The 23,707-nt window shown below is 27.9% G+C and overlaps 1 protein-coding gene and 1 long non-coding RNA gene across 6 annotated transcripts; one reads left to right on the top strand and one right to left on the bottom strand.

Annotated features, from left to right (window-relative positions):
* Positions 1–407: 407 nt before the first annotated feature.
* On the bottom strand, positions 408–23,469 carry LOC105135138 (uncharacterized). Its single transcript, XR_844131.1, has 3 exons — positions 23,459–23,469; positions 18,525–18,531; positions 408–536 (listed from the first exon to the last, which is right to left on the bottom strand). It is a non-coding gene; the product is annotated as an uncharacterized LOC105135138 (long non-coding RNA).
* Positions 14,740–17,914, top strand: LOC105135136 (MATE efflux family protein). Of its 5 annotated transcripts, none has more exons than XM_011039870.1 (4): positions 14,740–15,246; positions 15,349–15,416; positions 15,501–16,376; positions 17,150–17,914. In XM_011039870.1, the coding sequence occupies exons 2-4, from the start codon at positions 15,363–15,365 to the stop codon at positions 17,726–17,728; spliced, it is 1,509 nt and encodes a 502-aa protein (XP_011038172.1). In that variant the 5' UTR covers positions 14,740–15,246; positions 15,349–15,362; the 3' UTR covers positions 17,729–17,914. The 5 variants fall into 5 exon arrangements, with proteins under 5 accessions (XP_011038172.1, XP_011038171.1, XP_011038169.1 ...); XM_011039869.1 differs by having other exon boundaries at positions 15,332–15,416; XM_011039867.1 differs by having other exon boundaries at positions 14,740–15,416; positions 17,150–17,741; positions 17,787–17,914.
* Positions 23,470–23,707: the final 238 nt, after the last annotated feature.

The raw sequence follows: 23,707 nt of genomic DNA, 5'->3' as shown, positions 1-23,707 counted from the left end.
GCGATGCATGCCTTGTCGCTTGCATGTGGTGAGAATTATTTGGGCGATTTCGCTAGGTGCTTAATTACTAGCTTTCAGCTTTAGAGCCACCAGCATTAAAAAATCTTTTAGTACATTACAATTAAATAAAAATAATTCCAACTTTATGTCCTCATGATCATAATTCTTTTTTTAGATTAACATGGGTATTTGGACTATAGCGATGCATGCCTTGTCGCTTGCATGTGGTGAGAATTATTTGGGCGATTTCGCTAGGTGCTTAATTACTAGCTTTCAGCTTTAGAGCCACCAGCATTAAAAAATCTTTTAGTACATTACAATTAAATAAAAATAATTCCAACTTTATGTCCTCAGGATCATAATTCTTACCATTATTTCTTGAGGATTTCCGACTAATCTCACGGGCCCTGAAGTTAACAACCATGTAAACTTCCAGTGGCCATCATATAAGCAACCAAGACCTCGAACCTGAGACTACAGAGGAAGCAAACCTCTTGATCTCAAATTCTTATTACTTGGCCACCATCTACATGATTCTCGGGATCATAATTCTTACCATTATTTCTTGAGGATTTCGATTGTAATGTGATGTCACTGTAGCTATATATATATATATAAAGAAAAAATGACACCAAATATTGGAAAGGGAGGTTTTAGATCTCTGCGTAAATAGGATGTATTACGTGGTTCCTAAGAAAAAAGATACAGGTATACAATTCTATTAATAAACATTTTGAAAATGAGTTTGGCTGTCAAACAAATATTGTACAATATTTATTACTATCACTACATAATTGTGACTTGTTAAACTACTACTCGAGCTAATTTTTTTAAGGTAAAAAAAATATTTAGAAATTATTAAAATTATTTTGAAGTAAGTTTAAAGTAATGAGAAAAATTTTAACCATTAACTTGAAATTTATATGTACATTTAATAAAATATATTGATGTTTATATATATATTTATATATATATATATATATATATATATATATATATATAAACTCGAAGGACGAACAAGTTATTGAATAAATAAATAAAATATTATTTAGTTTTATAGATATTAGTAGCATTAATTAACTTTCAAAGATTTTTAAGTAAGAATTGATTATACTAAAAAAAATCACTATAAAACATTTCATTTAAAGTAAATTATATTGTTATTTCATTTTAATAGTAAGAATATGTATTATATTATAAATACATGCTAATATTTTGCCTAAACTAAATTCATATGCTAATAGTGATTTTGGATTTTAGCTTCAAAACAAATCTTAATTAATTCCCAGTTTTTTTTTAATTATAGAGACAACATTGGAAATAATAATTGCTAAAACCCAGGTTAATTTTGAGTTATTTACTTTATTTTTCAAATTTATTTAACTCATCAAAAATTAATTATTACCCTATGCATGTCCATTATAAATAAATACAAATATTTCATCCAATTCAATTGATATAAACAATCATAATTGAACATGATAAATAAAAAAAAATCATGAATACACTAAAAATTTATTCAAAACCACATACACATCAATATATATTTACCATTCGCAATTCAACAAAGCAATTCACAAAAATCATTCAAAAACAAATAATTCACATATGGAGGCTAAAATTGATCTTTATGAAAGGGGTTGGAACTTGATTAGAGAGGCTAATATTTTTTAAAATATAAAAATAAATAGATTCTCAATCCGATGTGCCATTGGAGCAGGAGGTGCGTGAACAGACCGCAGCGTAGAAGACTTCTTTCTCTTTCTATTGGTGGTGGCAGTGACAGTCACCTCCACCTGAGTTAGACTACAGGTCTCATGAAATTCCGGCGAAAAGTTAAAGTTCCATTTCAATACTCTGTAATTGGTTTTTCATACTTCTGTTTCAAGGGAGGTTGATTTTCTGTAATACATGTATCATAGTTACAATCCATAATGCCCAAAACCTACGTAGTTTTGATCTTTTTATAGTGAAATGATTTTGGTTTAGACAATAATTGAAGAAAAAAATCATCGGGGCCGGCTAACCAGTTAGATCTCTTTCGAGCTTGACATAATTAATCTAGATTTGATCGAATTAATTTTTAATTCAGTTCAAAATCAAAATTCAACCCAGATCAATTCCGAGCTAGTAGAATATCGAATCTCACCACTAAATTTAACAATTATTACATATGTAATGGATGCTTCTATACTACGAGAATATCAAATTGGCAACCAGCTACGTCAGGAGCGAGAGACAAACGATCTGCTAAGAAGCACCATGGCCTCGCATAATAGTAAGATTTTCCTGTAAAATGACGTCGGATCCCATCACCCCCTAGGGTTGTGACAAAATGGAATAGTTTGCTCAGCAACCTATGCTAAACCCACCACAAACCATGTGTACGGACTGTACAAGGAAACAAGAACATAAGGTATCTTTTCCAACGAGAGTGTACCCTTCTTGGCTGGAAAGAACCATTCACTGTGTTTCTGGAATATTACAAACCATCGTGGCTGAGGTTTGATCATATTTTAAGAAGCAATTCGATATTTCTTTTCGTGTGTGTTATTTTTAAAATCTATAATTTATAAATTTTTAAAAATCATAGCGACGGAGTTTTCGGAATGGGGACTAGAATATTATCCTGAAAATAAGAATATTTATGCAAAGGATATGAATGTATAGGCAATGGAAAACACATGCAGACATAGCTAGGTCCTCTCTCTATAAGCATCTAATTACTTCAATATTGAGGGCATTGCAAATTATTCTAGCCTTTATGGGATTATTATGTGTATAATAATACAGCACTTAATTTATTTATCAGATTATGATTTATTTTTTTGGAAACTTGGGATAAAGTTTGTCTCTTTGGTTCTTTTCATGCAATAATATTTCGTAATCTGCTTTATCTTTCATAATAAGATGCCCATTTGGCATTGTTTAGCACAAGTTCCATTCCTCACAGAACTAGCCTTTACTTTCTAAAAAGATTTAAAGGGGCAAAAAAAAGAAGAAATTATAGATATAGCTGCTAGCTAGCTAGCCTCTTTCCTAGCTATCTTAGGGTATATTATGATTACAAGCTTTTTGGAATGATGTTGGATATAGCTATTAGAATAATAATAAAAATAATGGTAATAATAAAATATGTTTTTTGGGTAAAAGTAAAAGATTTGGAACTCGAAATCTTTCGAGAAATAAAAAGGGATTAATAAATTCAGTTTTAATAAAGAAAAGACAAACTGGTTCTATCTATGTATATATTTTTTCTAATACATTAATAGCTTGTTTTGTAGTATAATTATTGTTATTTTTCAAGTAAATTTTTATATCATAATACATATATCATAATACATGTTAATAATTTTTTTTAAAAATTATTTTTAATATCAACATATTAAAATAATTTAAAAATATTAAAAATATATTAATTTAAGATAAATAAAAAAATAAAAAAAATTTAAATTTTTTTAAATATTTTTAAAACACAAAAACAAACAAACTGACCTTCAAAAAATAAATCTTTGAATTTGTTATTCAATAACCTATTTTTAATCTCACATATTTAACATTCTTTTACCTATTTCTTCATGTATATTTCATAAATTTTAAGTCACTTTCTTGGAACCGCTTCATTAATTGAGATGAAGCACAAGCTTCGTGTACTTATTCACAACTCAAACATGAAATTATAGACTAAGTTTTCCATGTCTTGTCTATCAGAAAAATATTTATTTCATGCAGCTTAAGAAGATTTTCTTGCTTCGATCTCTCTCTATTCATTTATTTTTTGTATGTGGAAGTTAAGAAGAGCTTCGCTTCATTATTTTCCCCATCATTGTGGTATTTGATATTTTTCATTGGCAAAGATTTGGTATACCAATAATATAATTCTGGAATTCTAAAAATACAACAAAAAGTTGATGATGAAATCTCAAAAAGTTAAAAGGGATATACATATTCCGAAGTAGAATAATGATTTTTTTTTAATTCTCCCAAAACCCAAATATATATTGAAAAATAAAAAATAATACATTAAAACTAATTAGTGTTTTACCGTGTCATATTAGACAATTCATCGTGGATTATCACAATGAATTGTCTTGTTTGTCTTTCTCTACATAAAACAATTGACTAACTTATCGAATAAAATTATCTTTTTTAAGTGATGCAATGATCACTTGTAAATGGATTGGGGATGACTTAGTCAATTTACTTCTCTCTCTTTTTTTTGTCATAGACTTAATTTTATCATTTTATATTAAATTATTGTATATTAATCTTTGTGATTTGTTCTATTTTTTTTATGGAATTATCCCTACCTTATATCTCGGGTCGTGGGTTAGTTAAATTAACCTAACTAGGTTAAATAAGATTTTTAAAAAAATTAATTTTTTTAATTTTATTATTTGGCATTAAATTATTGATCTTGAGCTTAATAATTTTTTCCATTTTTCTTTATGTTGGGTTATTTTAAGTGAGGGTTAGTCAAGTTAACATGTGTTGGTTTTTTTGTTTTTTTATTGATTTAACTTTGATCTTTTGTACTAGATCTTTTTATTAATTTAGTTTTTTAATAGTAGTTTCATATCATGCTTGGTAGTTTAATAGAGTTGCTTAAGTTAAATTGAATTTTTGTATTTGATATATTTTTATGAGAATAATTTTTTTTTTTTATCATTTGAGGTTAGGTTATTAGACCTTAAATTTTATGATTTTATTTCTTGTTTTACAGAGTTATTTTGATCTCATATCATGGATGACGTATTGATCAATTCAACATGGATTTACTTTATTATCATTCATATATTTTTATTTATTTTAAAAAAAATATATTACAATATAATATAATTAAAATAAAAGATCATATACAGTGAGATTGATGATTTTTATTTTATATTTTTTCCCTTTTCAAAAAAAATAATTCATTCCAAGATATACCGTACTCCTTCCATTTTCGATGGAATATATAAATATATATTCCGTACTCCTAAAATGAAGATGGTTATTACGTGGGTATAGTAACACATTATGCTTATCCTTGTCTTTCTTTAGAAGGTTCAAACTTTTCTTTTGATAAATCCAGATCAGAGAATCCATCGATGTCATTCATTTGTTTTTCTTGAATATGGGTCTCCATCTTAGCTTTCATTAATATCGTGTGGCTACTAAATGATATAAAATCTTTATTTTAACTTAAAAGGATTGATTTATTGCTTAAAAATATATATTTTTTATTTCTTAGATTTAAATTCTAAAATCCACATTTGAATATATGAAAGGTGTGTTCTAAAAATTAAAATAAAAAAACTTAATCTCACTTACGCATACAAGATATAATTAATTTCTCGTCGAATAAAAATTCTTTTTTTTTTTTTGCCAAGCTATAACAGGAGCATATATCTATAAATGTCTTTCAACATAACATGCCAATAAATGATGTGAATCCAAACTAGTTAGACGAGCTCAAGAGAACTTGAAAAACAATCTTGCAATTGTTTTTTATTTTATAAAACAAAAGACAAAACTACAGACAAAAAAACAGTTCAAGAATCCTCCTACAGAAATAATTTGGTGCAAATTAGAGTCATTCACCATGATAATAAGCTTTTTTAATTAAATATGATTTTAATTTGTTTACACATCAATAAAGCTGAAAATCCCGTGTGACTATATTTACTATATTTATTTTTTAAAGTATTTTTTCTTTTTTTTAAATTACATATTTTTTATTTTTAACATTAACACATTAAAATATTTAAAAATAAAAAATATGTAATTTAAAAAAAAGAAAAAATACTTTTAAAATACAAAAACAAAAAATTTCTAATTCGTTATCAGTTTGGCACCTGTCACTCCACCCAAAATTTGTTGTAGCCAGATTCCTGATTAAAAGTAAATATTGAAAGCTTTAAATCATTGAGTGGCATGTCTTTAAGGAATCTAATTTTTGCTCATATATCAAACCTTTTCATAAAAGTTATTGCTTAATTGCATGTTGTACCCCATTCTATATTCTGTCACCTTTATGCATATATATATATATATAAACAAATATATGCATATCGGATTATGCATAAGCATATATATATATATATATAGACACACGCACGCACGCATATCGGATTGCCACAACATCCTCCATGTCTATGATCTTTCCTTTTCGATTGGGAGGTTCCTTCCCCATGGTATAAAGGGAGAATGCGTGGTTCATCATCATCAACACCTAGAGAGAAGGACAGAGACGGATCATACTAAGAAATTCCCTGCTCTCATTTAATTTCTTCTTAATCTTACTATAATTTCTAAAAAAGAAAATTGAAATGCATCAAATTGGTTATGATTGGTCCATTCAGAAGACTTATGAAAAAAGGGATCTATTTTCATTTCATGAAAACAAACTTAAAAATACCTTGATTATTAAAATAAATAAAAAAATCTTTGTTAATTTTTATTATTAAGACAAAAATAAATTCTATGTTATTGCATCCCCCAAACTCATGTTGTATTATTTCTTAGTCGATTGACAATATGTCCCCTTGCACTCATCTTTTATGTCTCTTCAGTAGACTAACCACGATTCACTCAAATAAACCTTAATTCCTTCTCGATAAATTAGCTATATGTCCCCTACTTATGAAAAAAGGGATCTATTTTCATTTCATGAAAACAAACTTAAAAATACCTTGATTATTAAAATAAATAAAAAAATCTTTGTTAATTTTTATTATTAAGACAAAAATAAATTCTATGTTATTGCATCCCCCAAACTCATGTTGTATTATTTCTTAGTCGATTGACAATATGTCCCCTTGCACTCATCTTTTATGCCTCTTCAGTGGACTAGCCACGATTCACTAAGATAAACCTTAATTCCTTCTCAATGAATTAGCTATATGTCCCCCGGACAAACCTTATGCCTCATTCTAGGAGACTGGCCACGCATTCTCTTAAATTCACCTTAGTGAACTAGTCATGCATCTTTTTTTAGTGGACTAGCCAAGCATCCTTTTACATAGAATTTATACCCCTATATAGAGCTTATATCTTAAGATAAACTTATACCTTTGAATTTAGCTACTACACTTGGATGCACCATTCTCAGGTAGAATCCGAACTACACTTACATACCTAATGGATGATCAATGTAATGTTATTTTTTCATTCAATGATGAACTACTAACCATTATGAGTTATTATACCAAATGATGACCTCTGAGATATATGCCATAGCATTAATTTTGTTTCCTCTCTACCCTTATCTCCATGCAAGTTGATGTGGCTCATAACTATATAAACATCTATGACCTATAAGATAATAAAAGGGTTTCAATTTCTCAGCTCATATTATTTCCTTTTTCAACCTCTTATCATCTCTTCTCAACCAATAAAAGGGTTCCAATTTGAAAACACACACATAAAAGTATCAAAATAACATGCAAAAGAAAATGAATGTGTACACATCATTTCTCTTATTTAGGAGTCAAAATCCAAAATAGAAGCCAATAACAAATAGCCTAATCTTGATTTGAGTTCTCAAATAAAAAGCGATGAATATATTAATAAACACAAGTCCTATACCATATCACCTTAAAAATGTCCTTAGGTCAAAAGATTCATTCATATATTACAAATACTTCAATAGAAATCAATTAATGCAAACAAATATAATCTAAAAAGGTAATTCATACTTTGCAAATTGCTCAAAACAAAATAAATAACAACAATATTCAACTACACATTCATGAATTAAAACATAACAAATATGCCATAAATAATTTTAAAAACAAGCAAATCATATATTGGAATTCAAAATTGACCTTCATGATTTGCAGGAGTCAACTAGAATTTGATCGAAGGGGCTAGAATGAAGAGAAAAGGTGGCTATAAAAACAATACTGTAACGTGGACTACACATGCTAGATAAAAGGTTTTTTTTTTTTAAGCTTATTTCCATATGCCTCCATGGAATGGAGGCGTGAGGAACACTCCACCTTATGACCAACTTGTTCCTCTCCCATCTAGTGGTGGCAATGCAAGTCACCTCCGCTTGAAGATGGGAGATAGGTGGTTGACAATTTTTAGTTTTTTGTTTTCTTTCCCTCGTCTCTTTTTATTGTTATTTTAGGGTTTTTATTTGCAAGAGTAACTTTTTTCAATCTTAGTTTATATTCTTTTTTTTCTGAATATCTCATATTTATACTATTTATGATCTCCTATCAAACAAGAAAAACTAAATTAAAAAAAAAATAATGATGGGGAATTATATTGTTTCTTTCTTGACCATGAATTTCTAATTAATTAAAATTTCTCTTCTTAATGTGTAGGTTCTTTTTCAATAATTTTGTAATTTTGTTTGATCCTCTTATTTATTTTTCCTTTTATCTTTCTCATATGCTTTTTCTATTATTATTTAGTCTTTACTCTTCTTAGTCCCCTAATCTTTTTTCTTTTTATTTCACTCTTTAATTTTTTTATTATCATAAAAAATTAAATTGGACAGAAAATATCATTTTTAAAAACAAATAAAAAATTAAAGGTCAAAAATAGATTACAAAAACAAGTCTTAATAGAACTCAAGTCCAACAATCTCATCATCTCAACACCTTCACCAGCCATCTTGAAAGGTTTTCGGTGAATCTCATCTCATCATAATGGAATTCACAGGTAATGTCACAATGGTGGGGTTAACGTGTAATTGAAAGTAAAACAGTAACTCTAATGTCCAGCCTTTTTATCTCGCTTACTTTCTTCTTTTTCACGAAAAAAAAAAAAAAAAGTTAGCCTAGAGATAGGTTGCCATACACACATCAAGGAATATAGGATATGTTCGTAATTGTGACCATCAAGCATCGATATATGAGTTTTTGGTGATGTTAAAAAAGTTGTTATTTTAAAAATAAATAAATTTATAAATATATTGAAATAATATTTTTTATTATTAAAAATATTATTTTTAATATTAGTACATCAAAATAATTTATAAATATAAAAAATAATTTTAAATAAAAAACATCAAATTTTATCTAATTCAATGTAAAATATAATATCAAACACGTCATTTAACAAAGAATTAGATTTGGGGGGGAGGGGGGGGGCATTATCAATCAATTAATATTAATATATAATAGTAAAATATATATACAATTTTTTCTATGGTTAAGGAATATAGATTGCTTGCATGTTAATATGTTTAAAATTAAGTTAAAAATACTATATATTAGATTGCTTGCATGTTAATATGTTTAAAATTTAGTTAAAAATACTAAAATTAACACATAAAGTGGATCTCTTTTACATATGCAGAAAAAGAGTAGAAAAATATAAGCATTGATACCAAGTTTAAAAAAGAGAAAATATAAGAAAAACATTTAACTAAAAACTTTGAATTATAATTTCTTAGCATAGGCTTATTTTAGATTTTTATTTAAATCAATTGAAAGCGTATAATATAATCCTAGATTTAAGATTCATACTGAATATTTTACGATAAGATGTAAAAGTTAAAAAACAATTAAAAAAATAATGTATTAAACTATATCAACTCGCTGTTCAAGAATTTAAGATATAATAGGACTTGCATTATGTATTATGTATTAGGTATTATTTTAAGCTTTATTACTTTTCAATTAAATTATTTCTCCAAATAAAATTACGAAATCACGTGATATAATAGTTTTTTAAAATAAAGCTCACACTAATCAAGAATTTAAATTCGAAATGCATCAAGAAATAAGTATGCTGTATTTTTTTTAATTATTACCTTTTATTTTAATTTTAGGATAGAAATTTTAATCTTAATTTCAATCAATAAAAAAAATTGATGCAAAGTTGAAAAAAAACGCTATAAAAATTATATATATTTGGGATAAGTCTTTTTAATCGACATGAGATCTATTGTTATCCCTATTAGAAATTAATATAAACAAACATAATTATAATAACTACGACAATACACAAACGAGATTATAGTAATTTAATCATAAACAATTAATTATAGAAGCAAACGAGACAGAGAAAAAGAGATGGGTAGAATTTATTTTCTCATTAAATATATTTTCCTTAGGATAAACTATATTTCTATCAAAATAGACTCATCAATGTTTCACTTCTATCCCTATAATTTATAATTTTTCAATGTTTCCTATATTTTTTTCAAATTGTAATTTCACATTTATTACTAAATAACTAGCAAAAAACCCACTTTTGTTAAAATATTTATTATTTTTTATTTTTTATAATATTCCCTTTCAATCCTCATCAATATTATAATATATCATAAAAGCACATAAAAACCTAAAAAAAAACTCAAAAAATAATTAAAATGTAGTCTATTTAACAGGGCTAGGCATAATTTGTAACTTTTAAAAAGCGAGAAGGGGAAATTGGAAATTTTAAACTACGAGATTAGAAGCGGGGTGTTGATTTGTTTATTGGACAAAAATAAAGTTTACCCTTTTTTTTCTTATTTTGGTACCATTTGTGGAAAAAGGAAATTGCTAAATCTTAAATTATGTCTCTTAGTTTTCTACTAATTTAATTGCTTGTGCTATTTAGAATTATTTTCATAAAAAAGTAGGAAACAATGACTTTGATATATATATATATATATATATATATAAAAAAAAAAAAAAAACCTTTTGAAGAAATTGTCAAGTCACAATTGCACCTGGCAAACTTTTTTTTTTCCTATCAATCTTTTCAAAGTTTCTTGATGTAAACATGGAAGATGAGAACCCACAATCCAATTATGAAAGACACCAAAATTATTAAAATGAAAAATATAACCCAATGATTTTAAGAAATCACAAACTAGAAGTAGAAGAGAAAACACCTTGGAAATAGTTGATTTTAGATAAGTTTAAGATAGTCTAATAAAAACTAATAGATATAAGCAATTCTCACTTAAAAACAAAAGATATGGCAAAATTAATAATAATCGAATCTTTTATTAATTAAAATCTAAATATAAATTAAATAACTTTATTTATACTATGTAAAATATCTTAAAAAAATGAAAAAATAATAAAAATAATTTTAAATAAAATAAAATAAATCCTAAATCAACTAGGAAACTAATATAATTCTTTTATGATATTGATTTTATAGTCTTTATCAGAAAACCTTTCTAGTATTTGATCATTATGAAATGTCAATTCTATAAAAAAACAAGGCTTTTAGAATCATCTAGAAAAATTTTAGTTTGATTCTAGATTCAAATCAAAAGTTATGATTATTAACATAAATATGCACATTAAAAAAATAAATTCAATCTGCATGTATGTAGGAAAACAAATAGAACCTAGAAGTCTTATAGAAAATAAGACTTAAATATCTTAAATTAACTCATTAAATATTTATTTAACCTTTTTAGCTTTTAATTTTGTAATATACATAATTGGCACATCTAATTGATGTTATGATGTTGATTGATAATTTTTATAATTTCTCTAACTAAAACTTACTTCTTTGTTTATTATTCCTATACACACACTTTAATCTTATTTAAAAAGGATGGTATTATCATATGATTTTTAAAATATCGTTGTAATTTTTTTATTTGAAAAGGAATTTTATTTTAAAAAATTAAAAATTATTTTTTAAAAAAAAACTAACAAAACCAAGTTCATGAGTGTTGGCTTGCCTGGACAAGAAAGCCAACATGTTCGGTCTTAAAAAGATAAAAACCTACTCGTGTTTGGTCTTAAAAAGAAAAAAAAAACCCAAGCGCACTTTCGCACCTGCTTGGAGTCCAGGCCTACACATTTCTTCTTCTTTTTTAACTCAAGCATGCAACACATTGTCAACTTGTTTTTTTTTTCAAAAATAAATATATGACGTATTATCCACTACAATATAACCACCTCTAATTTATTGAAAAATTAGTATTTGATAATTTAAACCTTAAATTTTAACCAATTTCTCATTTAAATCCACCTCAAAAAATCACTTTAAAAACCTCAATAACCTTATTCTTAATTACAAAACACTTTTTAAATGCCTTCAAACTCAAAATCATTTGGAATATAAACAAACTTTGTGGCTTTTAATATGTTTTTCACTTCATTATTAAAGATTCAAACAACATCATTGAATTCATATCTTCAAGTTAAATCCATTGACGATACCACACATTTATTTTAATTTAGACATACAACGCGTTGTTGACTTGAACTTTTTTTTTTAAAAAAATAAGTAAATAAAATGTCATATACTACAACAAATTTTAATCACCTCTAACAAATAAAAAAATCAATGTTTAATAATTTAAATTTAAATTTTAATCTTTTTTTTTAAAGCTTCTTAACTTCTAAACAAAAATCTCTACTCAAACCCCAAACTCAAAATCAAACTTAATTTAAACAAAGTTTGGGGTTTCAATATGTTTTTCTCATCATAATGAAAAGTTCAAATCACTTCCATTGAATTCTTCTTTTTTTTAAAAAAAAAATCTTATTAACACTTAAATTGATTATTTTATTATAAAAAAATGATTGATCAAAAAATTTCTCTCTCCTCTCCTTTATTTTAAAACTTTCTCTTTCATCAATGTATAAGGATTAAAATATGATGAAAAATAAAGTTTTAAAATTAAAATATAAAAATTGAGAATTACAAGCAATACAATGAAATATAAGAACCTCAAGGACAAAAATAACCTTTTTTTTTTATATCTCATTAACAATTTTTAAAAAGTATTGTGAATGCAGTGTAATAATTCACAACATAATAAGATAATGTAGTGGATGCATCGTAACAATTCACAATAAAACAGTGAGATAAGCTATGATGAGTGTAATAGTAAAAGAGCTATCTCTTTTAGATTTTTTTTAAAATTAAATATTATTTTTAATATTTAGATGGTACTAAATGCACTATAAATAGTTTTTCTCACTGCATTCTTTTTAAAATGAAAAATCATTATTATTGTAACATCTTTATGTCTTCGTCAATGAAAAAGGCGTATTAAATTGGGTATATTAATCATTTTAAGAAAGACAAATAACAGGATTAACAAAATTGTTAATGAATTTAACAGTATATATATATATATACACACTATATGATTTTCTACTCACAATACCAAGTTTACTAAACTATGAAATTTTCAAACATTTAATACCTTTCGATTTTGTTGGATTTAGTTAAAAAATATTATAAAAATCTATGTTTGATTAATAAAAATTTTCTTTACTGTTTCCGTAAAAAAGGAAAAGATAATAACTTTTCTCCCTACTCCCATCAAGACAAAAGGCAATGTTTATTTTCCTTAATATAAATCACAGAAAAAAAAATCATTATATATATACTCATGTTCCACTGTAAATTTGTATTGTTAAATTATTTTCCCTCCACATTAACAACTAATGAAGTGAATGAAGTGAAAGTAAAGGATAAAATGATGTTTTCACTATTAAGAAATCATCATCTCAACCTAATAATTTATTTAAATTATAAAGGATAAAATGATGTTTTCACTATTAAAAAATTATCATCTCAACCTAATAATTTATTTAAACTAAAAATTTTAAAATATAATTTATATTATTCTTTAATATATTTTTTTCAAATAAAAAACCTTTGAACTTGAAACTTATACAAATTCATTAATTTTTATTAAATAAATAAAAATAATAAAATTCGAACTCGTAACCGCTTCATCATTAAAGTTCTAATATCATATTAAAAAGTTATCTCAACCCACTAGTTTAAGCTATTAGATGAGATCTCAAGATATGATTTATATTATTTTTTAACATTCACAAGAGAGATTTCAAGATATGATTTATATTATTCTAAGGTTTATTTGATATTATTAAATTATTTTTTTAATTTTTTAAGTATGATAAAATGATTTAATTACCATTAAAAACAATTTAAAAAAATTAGCTTCCTAGAGCTTTTTAATTTTTTTCACTTTTTTCAAAATAATAAAATGATTAAAATGCTCCTCCAAGCAAAATTTACTAAAATGACTTTTAAGGTTTATTTAATATTTTTATAAAATATAAATATTATAAAAAAATAGTTGACTAATGTATTAAACGCAACAACACGTTAATGGAATACACTTTAATTAAGTCGCATCGTTATTTAAACCCACGATTTTTCTAAAAACTTAATACACTTGGAAAGTTTCACTTATATAATAATGAGAACAGGTCAATTACATCAATTAACGCCTGTAGGGCACATCTTAACAAATATTAGAAAAATCAGATAAATATTATATTGAACAAAATATTGATAGAATTTACTCTCTTTTTTTATTCAAGATATTCTTGTAAGAGGGCACCCTCACCTTAGCACAATGAATTCAAAAAAAAAAAAAGAATTAATAAACATTTATTAATACTAGTCTCAATGTTTGAATTTAGAAAATCAAGAAACTATTAACGATGAATAATATCTTAGAATTAGATTTTTATTGTCTGTTTATTTTTATATTTTAAAAGTATTTTTGTATAAATATTTTTTTAAAATTAATATTTTTAAATAATTTTGATGTATTAATATCAAAAGTATATTTTTTTATACATTTCAATATAAATTGTTTTTAAAAAAACTATTATTACACTTTTAAGTATTATTAAATTACTATTAGTAATTTCATTATGAATATAAGAAATTAACACAAAAAAAGATTAAAAAGTTTAATTAGGCCAAGAAAGGTGCCCAAAACGGACCGTGTCCACTTTCCCTCTCTCCATTTAATCCCAAAGACTTTCCTTTTATGCAGCAATAAAATCTTTAAAAACACACCGTCTCTGCCTCTCTCTCCCCCCTATCTCTGTCTCTCTATGATACTGACCTTTCCTTTCATTTTCTTCTCCTTTTCTCTCTGCTGATTCTAGCCGCCATTAGTAGCTACTGCTCTTTTCTTGTCCTTCTATGTAATAAATACTACCCTATGTGCTTGGAAACCAAAGACTCCAAGAAAATATTGTTGCAATATTATAAAGCAAACCAAAGCATACTTTTGTACTTGCCCTAGTCTTTGACTCTTGAACACACCCACACAGAAAACACAGATACTTATGCCTGTCAACCATCTTTATGTTGCTACTCTCCTATTTAATGCCTCTGTTCCTCTTCTACTACATGCTTTCATACATTATATTTTCTTCCTCCATTAGGAGACAGAGTTAAGTGGGGTTTGTCTACAATCTTTGATTTCTCCTTCATTTCTTGTTCTAATCAATCACAAAAAACAGAAGCTCGGATCATCACTCCCTTTCAACCTTTGAAGAAAGTTCTGTGCGTATTTCATATCATTTGAGCTTACTTTCTTGATATAGTCTTGATCAAAATAAGCAACTTCGTTTTATTTATTTGTTTCTAGTTTACATGCTAGTTTAGAAACAACAACAAAGATGGAAGAGAAAGAACTGGATTTCTATTCTCACAAACTTCCCTCTGCTTCTCAGGTAACGCCGGAAAACTCTTTTCACTTTAGAACATGTTCTTGTCTGATATTGATGTTGATATAAATGTTTTCTTGGGTTTAACAGGTTGTTGAGGAGCTAAAAGAGTTATGGGGCATGGCTTTGCCAATAACAGCTGCACACTTAATGGCCTTCTTTAGAGCAGTGGTCTCAGTTATGTTCTTGGGCAGGCTAGGCAGTCTAGAACTAGCTGGTGGTGCACTTTCCATTGGGTTTACAAACATCACTGGTTACTCTGTCCTTGTGGGCTTAGCTTCTGGGCTAGAGCCAGTCTGTAGCCAAGCTTATGGCAGCAAGAATTGGGACCTCCTTTCACTCTCTCTTCAACGCATGATCTTGATACTAGGCATTGCAATCATACCCATAAGTCTCTTGTGGCTTAATCTTGAATCAATCATGAATTTTATGGGCCAAGATCCAAATATTACTGCAATGGCTGCAACTTACTGTATTTACTCTCTCCCAGACCTTTTAACCAACACTTTATTACAGCCCTTGAGGGTTTTCTTAAGGTCACAGGGGGTGACAAAACCCATGATGTATTGCTCCTTATTGGCCGTTATTTTCCACGTGCCGTTGAACTATGTTCTTGTTGTGGTGATGGGGTGGGGGGTCCCTGGGGTGGCTTTGGCATCAGCCGTGACTAACATGAACATGGTGGCGTTGATGGTGGCGTATGTGTGGTGGGTTAGTGGACAGTGGGAGATGAAATGGAGGGTCGAGATTGGAGGTGTGTGTGGTGGGGTGGGACCACTCTTGAAGTTGGCAGTCCCTAGTTGTTTAGGGATTTGCTTGGAGTGGTGGTGGTATGAGATAGTGACTCTCTTAGCAGGGTACTTGCCTAATCCCACACTGGCGGTGGCCGCCACTGGGATACTAATCCAGACCACTAGCATGATGTACACTGTCCCCATGGCACTTGCTGGCTGTGTCTCTGCTCGGGTAATTCCAAAAACTAACTTCCCACTTTTCATAACAAATAATCTAGGATTGTTACTTATGTACATATATTTATGTGCATACATGTTGATGGGTCACTATAACATAGATTCTTTCTATTCAGCCCGTAATTGTGTTTATTTTTAGCTGCGATGTTACTCCTCAGGAAGTCAAATATGGCCCATTTATTTCTTAACCAAGTGGTTCGGCGGTTGAAAGAATGATTGTTGCATGCTGAGAGATTTCTGACCTAGGAAGGGGGGAGCCCTTAGAACGGGAACTGCCTTGGCTTGGTGTGTTGAGCATTTAACCCATTATCCAACATAGGTTACTGCTACTTCATACACAACTTAGGTTACTTTGATCTAAAGAATGTTTACGTAAATAGTGTGATGTTGAGATTCTTACTTTGATATGGTGAGGATTTTCTTTTGTGCATGAGGAACAGCTTGTGAAAAGATTGGTATCAAACATGTTGATGAAACAGTATAAAAGCTTCTTAGCATGCTCTATTTATTTGTTAGGTGATTGCATCATTTTGGAGGACCCATCTTGGATCATACGCCTAGTGTGATTGCACAAAATTAGTACATGACAAGCTTTGCTTTTGCTTACTTTCTATCAAATCTCAAATTCCATTGGCGTGTGACGACATGGTATAACCAGCAAAAGTGAACCAAGTGGCCTCTTTCCCTGGATTATCATTTCCCCCCTCTTCCTTTTTCTTGGGTTAAAGCTCACAAATATCTACACGTATCTGTTGGGATATACTGCAGGTAGGGAATGAACTTGGAGCCGGAAAGCCGTACAAAGCAAAGTTGGCCGCCATGGTTGCACTGGGTTGTGCCTTCGTGATTGGTATTCTCAATGTGACATGGACAGTATTCCTTAGACAGCGATGGGCTGGCTTGTTCATTAAAGATGTGCGTGTTAAAGGTCTTGTAGCAGCTGTTTTGCCAATAATAGGCCTCTGTGAGCTTGGCAACTGCCCCCAAACAACTGGCTGTGGCATCCTACGTGCCACGGCACGGCCCGCTGTCGGGGCTGGTATAAATTTGGGTTCATTTTACTTTGTGGGCACCCCAGTGGCAGTGGGGCTGGCCTTCGGGCTAGATGTCGGGTTTTCTGGACTGTGGCTAGGGCTCTTGTCAGCCCAAGCGGCTTGTGCTTTGTCTATCCTTTATGTTGTGTTGATCCGTACAGATTGGGAACATGAGGCTCTGAAGGCCAAGGAGTTGACCAGCATGGAAATGAGTGCATGCAATGGTGTTGGTCGCAAACAACATGAAGAATACGAAGAGGAGAGTAAAGGGTTGTTAATGAATGTTAATGGTAACATGGTAGATGATGTTTGAAGGAGAGGGTGAGATTTGAGATGGTAGCATGGTAGCATGGTGCTTGGCAGAGGGTGAGATTTGAGATGGTAGCATGGTGCTTGGCTTTATTAGATTTCTTTTGAATTTTTAGTTGCTTTTTGGGGAGGATATAAATAGTTGGAATTTTGTGTCGCCTTTTTTTTCGTTGTTTTGATGGGGTTGTCATGGAGCTCTTTTGTGGCCAGAAAGAATGGCACTCCGAATGTAAAAGCACTCTACTTTAAAGAGAAATGGCCTACATCTTGCTTCTTCATAGTGGCTTTGTCTTTGTTGCGTTCCTCTAATTGCATGATTTGCTCTTGGACCTTACAATTGGCAAAGGAAGAACCCACTAATCAGCAAAACATCTCAGGATTAAAATGCATGACTTAACCAAAAATGGGAAAAGAATACATGAAGATATAGCGTTGGAACTTGCAGGAGAATGGAAGCTAAGGCAGCAATTCTCGCATCCAGGCCTTAGATCACTTGCAGGATTTGTAGCCAGAAAAGGGCCGAGGAACAACACGAGAATGAATTATAGGGGAGGTGCGCAAAAGGCTTGATGCATGTGTACGGGTGCCAAAGAAAGTTGTTCCTAGGCTCAAGACAAAGTTCCTCCGTATTGGCCTCCACAGCTGGGTTCCACACCTCCTTCTCTAGACAACTAATTGGCAGAGAGTAGGAATCATTGCTGTATTGAATAATATTATTGAAAATTCTAGGCACAAAAGCTGCAATTGAATGTCAGAATACAATCGAACATGAAATCCTGCGACCTTTTCTCTTTCATTACATAATTGCTTTTTGATTCTATCAAATCTAGCGTATGTTGTCCTTTTATTGCTAGTGTTTTCGCATGCATCTTATTTTGCTTCGTTTTCATTCTTGTGGAATTAAACTCGAGATTTTTATATAGAGATGTCTAAATTCTTTATCAATCCTTTTTTTTAATTGGATTAGAGAAGTTTTTTTTTTTTTTAATTCAACCTGAACTAAAGAGTTCTTATTTGACCTCCCTTGTCATTTTAGATTTTAAAACAATAGTATGAACATGTGACAATGTTATAGTATATGGATTATTTTTGTGATTCGTGATTCATCTTAGATTAGATAATTGTTTTTTTTTTAAATAAATATATAGGATTTTTCAATTTGTTTTTGACATAAAAATTATAAGCATAAATTAAAAACTTATACAAATATTTAATTAAATAAATTGGAGAATCTTTTGTGTCAATAAATAAAAAAATTATTAATGATAATAAAAGACTAAACTGAAAGAATTGAGAGATAAATAAAGATAAATATATTTAATCTTTTAAAATTGATCACTTACATAACTCTTTGTATTAATGACTTGTTTATTAGAATAAATGTTTTATTTAATTAAATAATAATAAAAATAGACACACATGAAATTAATTAAATAAAATCAAAAGAAAAAAAATATGTAAGGATGCATATGTTAATAACAATAAAAAAAAAAAGCTATCATTTTACATGAAAATGAAGTAAAAACCAAATGATATTTAACCAAAAAATATGATATGGAAGTAGAAATATGATCTTGATACATAGACGATATATGTAATTGTATTTAATAATATTATTCTTAGAATTAATTTTTTATTTAATTAAACAACAATTAAAAAAACACACAAAACATACATAAAAAAGCGATTTAATAAAATTAAGGAGAAAAACAATTAAGTAGGATTGCACAAAAAGAATATTTCTTAAGATGATGAAATTTTTTGAAAGCATAATCATAAATGAACTAAAATATTAAATCATATTTTATTATTAAAAAAATTCATAAAAAAATAGAAAAACTAAAACAATAAAAATAAAAACCCAAAACAAAAGGATAAAATTATAAGGGTAAAAAAAGAGAGAGAACATGGAAAAATTAATAGACCCTAGAAAAAAACCTAGGTGCACGACTTACTTTTTTTTGTAGGCGACATGTCACCTGCTATGGCAAAAGATGTGTCGCTTACTCTTCCACTTTGACGGCTAAAAAATTGAGAATTGTGAATTTTTTTACATAAGAACTCAATTATCACCTAATACATTCATAAAATATTTTACATACCTTGACAAACCTATTTATGATCTCAAATAATATGAAAACCAGTCAAAAAAATTCAAATCAAACTAAAACAAAAAATATTATCAAGTTCAGATTTACTATCTTAAGTGATAGAACGGTAAAAGAAACACGTAGGAAAGAGTCCCCTAATTAAATAGAACCTATTAACACCAAAACTAATCATTTTTATGGGCTAAATTAGTATAAACCAAGACTTTCTTTCCCTGCCATCAAAATCCAACAATTTTCTCTTATCTTATTTTTCAAACAATTGACCAAAAAGTAAGAAGATTGAAGTTTTATACCATAATAGAATTTTAGAAATATTGAAAAACCAAAAAGTTATAATTGAAAAGGTAAAAGTAAAAAAAATATAATTTTTACCCCATTTTTTAAATTGCCACCCTTTTTCTTGTTTTACACTTTGGTCCCTTCTTTTTCATTCTTGTTACTCCTTAACAATTATTGATAAATTGGTCATGACTATGGTAAAAAGAATAGAATTTAAGAGGAAAAATTTTAAGAACTAAATTATATATAAAAAAATCATTATAAATTGCTACAATGAAAACACGTCATTTTAGTATTGTCTATAATAATTCATTGTATATTTCTTTTTTTTATCTTTTCTTTACACACACATAAAGGTCTCGATCAGAAACTTTTCAAGGAAAAGGATGTGAATGATAGTTGATTTAAGAGGTGTTTGATAATGTAGTAATAATTGCAGCTCAAAATGCTTTTTACTCTTCAATACATTAAAATAATATTTTTTTATTTTAAAAAATTATTTTTAACATCATCTCATCAGAACAATCTAAAAATATATAAAAAATTAATCTTAAATAAAAAAATTACGTTTCCGAACACCACCTTACAATTCTAGTGAGTATGCATTACCTTTACTAATTCAAAAAAAACCATTTTTTTTATATTATATAGTTCCAAGTAACAATATTTAATTTAATTTTCAAATCTAGTCTCATAGCTCTAACACACTTATATCTCACATTTTATGCTTGGTGACTTGGATGGCCATTATGGCCACGTATAATTTATGCCTTGTGTTCTTAATCTATAAATAGGGAAAGGACTCGATACTACTTGTATAATGAAGTAATTTTTAATATATTATTATATTTTTAATTGTCTTAACTTAATTTTAACAGAAGAATTTTTGTTATTATTTATTACATCTATTTTTTATCCAAATTAATAAAAAAATTCATGCGATTTGAACATAAAATGACTAGATACTACTCATAACTTGTATAATGAACTAATTTTTAATATATTCCTATGTTTTTAATTGTGTTAATTTAGTTTTTAAGCGAAGAATTTTTTTTTCAATTATTTATTCCATCTATTTTTTTTATCCAAATTAATAATAATAATAAAAAAGAGTCATCTAACTTGAACATATATATTTAACGTCTAAAATGTCCTTTACTTTAGATAGAATAAATAATTTATTTTTCCCTATATTTTAAAATTTATTTCCACTAAATCCACATGTATAATTTGTATATGTTCTATTTTTAATTTTAAGTTGAGATATTGAGAAAGAATAGTTTATTATAAAAAAGTAGCTTATAAGTCCTCAGCAATTCTCGCAAAATTTAGTTAGTTTTTTATTACAGGCCTATACCCTACAATATCTTAAAACATAGAACAAGTATATATTATTATGATTAAATTATTATTTTAATCATGTATGTTAGCCGTGCGCGCGCTCACACACACACACACACACACACACATATATATATATATATATTAAAGAATCAATTGCGTATATGTTTTGCTTTTCTAAGATATTCAAAGGAGAAAAGTCTAGTTTTAAAACATGAATTTATAGATCATATATAATTAAATTACATAGTTTTTTGTTAATTTTCTGAGCACATTATTGTAGATGAATTGACTGAAGATCTAACTAAAACTTAAAGACATCTTTTAAAATATAAAAATAAATAAAGAACTTATTTTATTTATAGTAAGGAGAATTTTAGAAATCAAAATATATTACATGAAAGTTATGTAATTTTTTTGATAATATAACTTTAAAAAATAAATGAAATAATATATTAGATAAATATTATTTACTCAGAGATTAAATTGGTATAATTATATATATATATATATATATATATATATATAAAGTATCCCTCTCTAATGATGATTAAGGTCGAACAAATTGAGCCATTTTCCCTTGAAATGCCTAACGTTTTTTCTTTGAACCCATAACTAAGTATTTTTTTTTCCTATTCAAAGAATCTTTGTCCAAAGTTCATCAAGTTTGCTTCGTCATCTCATATAAACATAAAGTTATAGATTTAAAATGATTTGTTCACTTATGATACGTTTGTACACTTGCAATCTTAAACAAGAAACATATTTTTCACTTTAAAAGGAAAATTATATAGTAATTTTAATGTTTTCATACTTTATATTCCAAAGACACAAGGCATCATCCTAAAATACATTTAAGAGAAAGTATATCTATTTATTATTTTATATTACATTAATCTTGAATAGACATTACAACATTATGGTTGTCTACTATTATACATAAAAACTAATATAAAAGATAATAAAAATATGATCATAATATTACGGAGAGAAGATTATGAAAGAAAGAATCATGAAAATATGATCACAACATTATAGAAAGTATATCTCTTCACCCCTCCCCCCTCTCAAGCTTAAGTTAGGATTGGATCGATAAAGAACTTGTTATGATTAGGAATAAGCTTGAGAGAACTTAATGATTTTAAATGGCAGGAGCTATTTATTTCCGAACAAAATGAACATCAATCTCAATATTTTTAGTGCGATGATGATAAATGGGGTTTTTGCCTATGTTGATAGCATTGATATTATCCCAACATAGAGTAGAGGAAAGCGTTAACCAATGCTTTTCAGAAGGTGCATAAATCACAAAAGTTCTATGGTGGTTATTGCTAACTTGCGATACTCTGCCTCAATTATGGAATAAGACATAATGAATTGCTTTTTGATCCCCAAAATAACGAGTTATCATCTATATAAATAGCATACCTAGTGGAGGAATGTTGGTCATCCCTACCACTTGCTTAACCTACATCATAGAAACCATGAAATGCAATGAGAGAAGCTCGAAAAAAATTAAAATTAGGGTTAATAATGCCTTTGAGATATCAAAAAATATGTTTAACAAAAGTGAGCGTCACAAGGACTTATATGAATTAATAAACATGATGAACAATAAAAGAAATATTAGGTCATATCAAGGTTAGATATTTTAAAGAATTAACAAGACACTAAAAAAATATAGGGTCAGATAGGAGATCATTGTCAATATCGATTAACGAAGTATCAAAATCCAACATAATGATACATGTTTAGCACTATGTAGACCAAATTTATGAAGAAGAGGTAATAAACAACATGTTTAGGTGATGTTAATTATCGAGTCATCACGAGGAATTTGAAGCCCTATAAAGAAATGAACATCAATAAGATCTTTTATACGAAATGTCATAGAAAAATGAGAAATAAATTTGTTGACATATGAATTTGAGATCTTGATTAGAAAGATATCATTGACATAAATTAAAATTAAAAGAATATTTAAGCCTTGACATTAATAAAACAATGATTGATTATAGGGATATCTTTGAAAACCTATTTGTTGAATATAATTATTAAACTTCTTGTACCAAGCTTAAGTTGCTTGTTTTACTCTATAGAGAGCTTTATAAAAGTGGTTGACATGACGAGGGTTAGAGGAGTCCTCAAAACTAGGTGTTTGAGATTAGTAGACATACTCTCAGTCATCATAAAGAAAAGGTATTGCTTACATCAAATTATCAAATTACTTAATAGACTATCCTTATGAGAAA

Source organism: Populus euphratica, unplaced genomic scaffold, assembly GCF_000495115.2.
Source record: "Populus euphratica unplaced genomic scaffold, PopEup_1.0 scaffold55.1, whole genome shotgun sequence".
Taxonomy (NCBI): domain Eukaryota; kingdom Viridiplantae; phylum Streptophyta; class Magnoliopsida; order Malpighiales; family Salicaceae; genus Populus; species Populus euphratica.
This window is presented reverse-complemented; position numbering and strand designations above follow the sequence as displayed.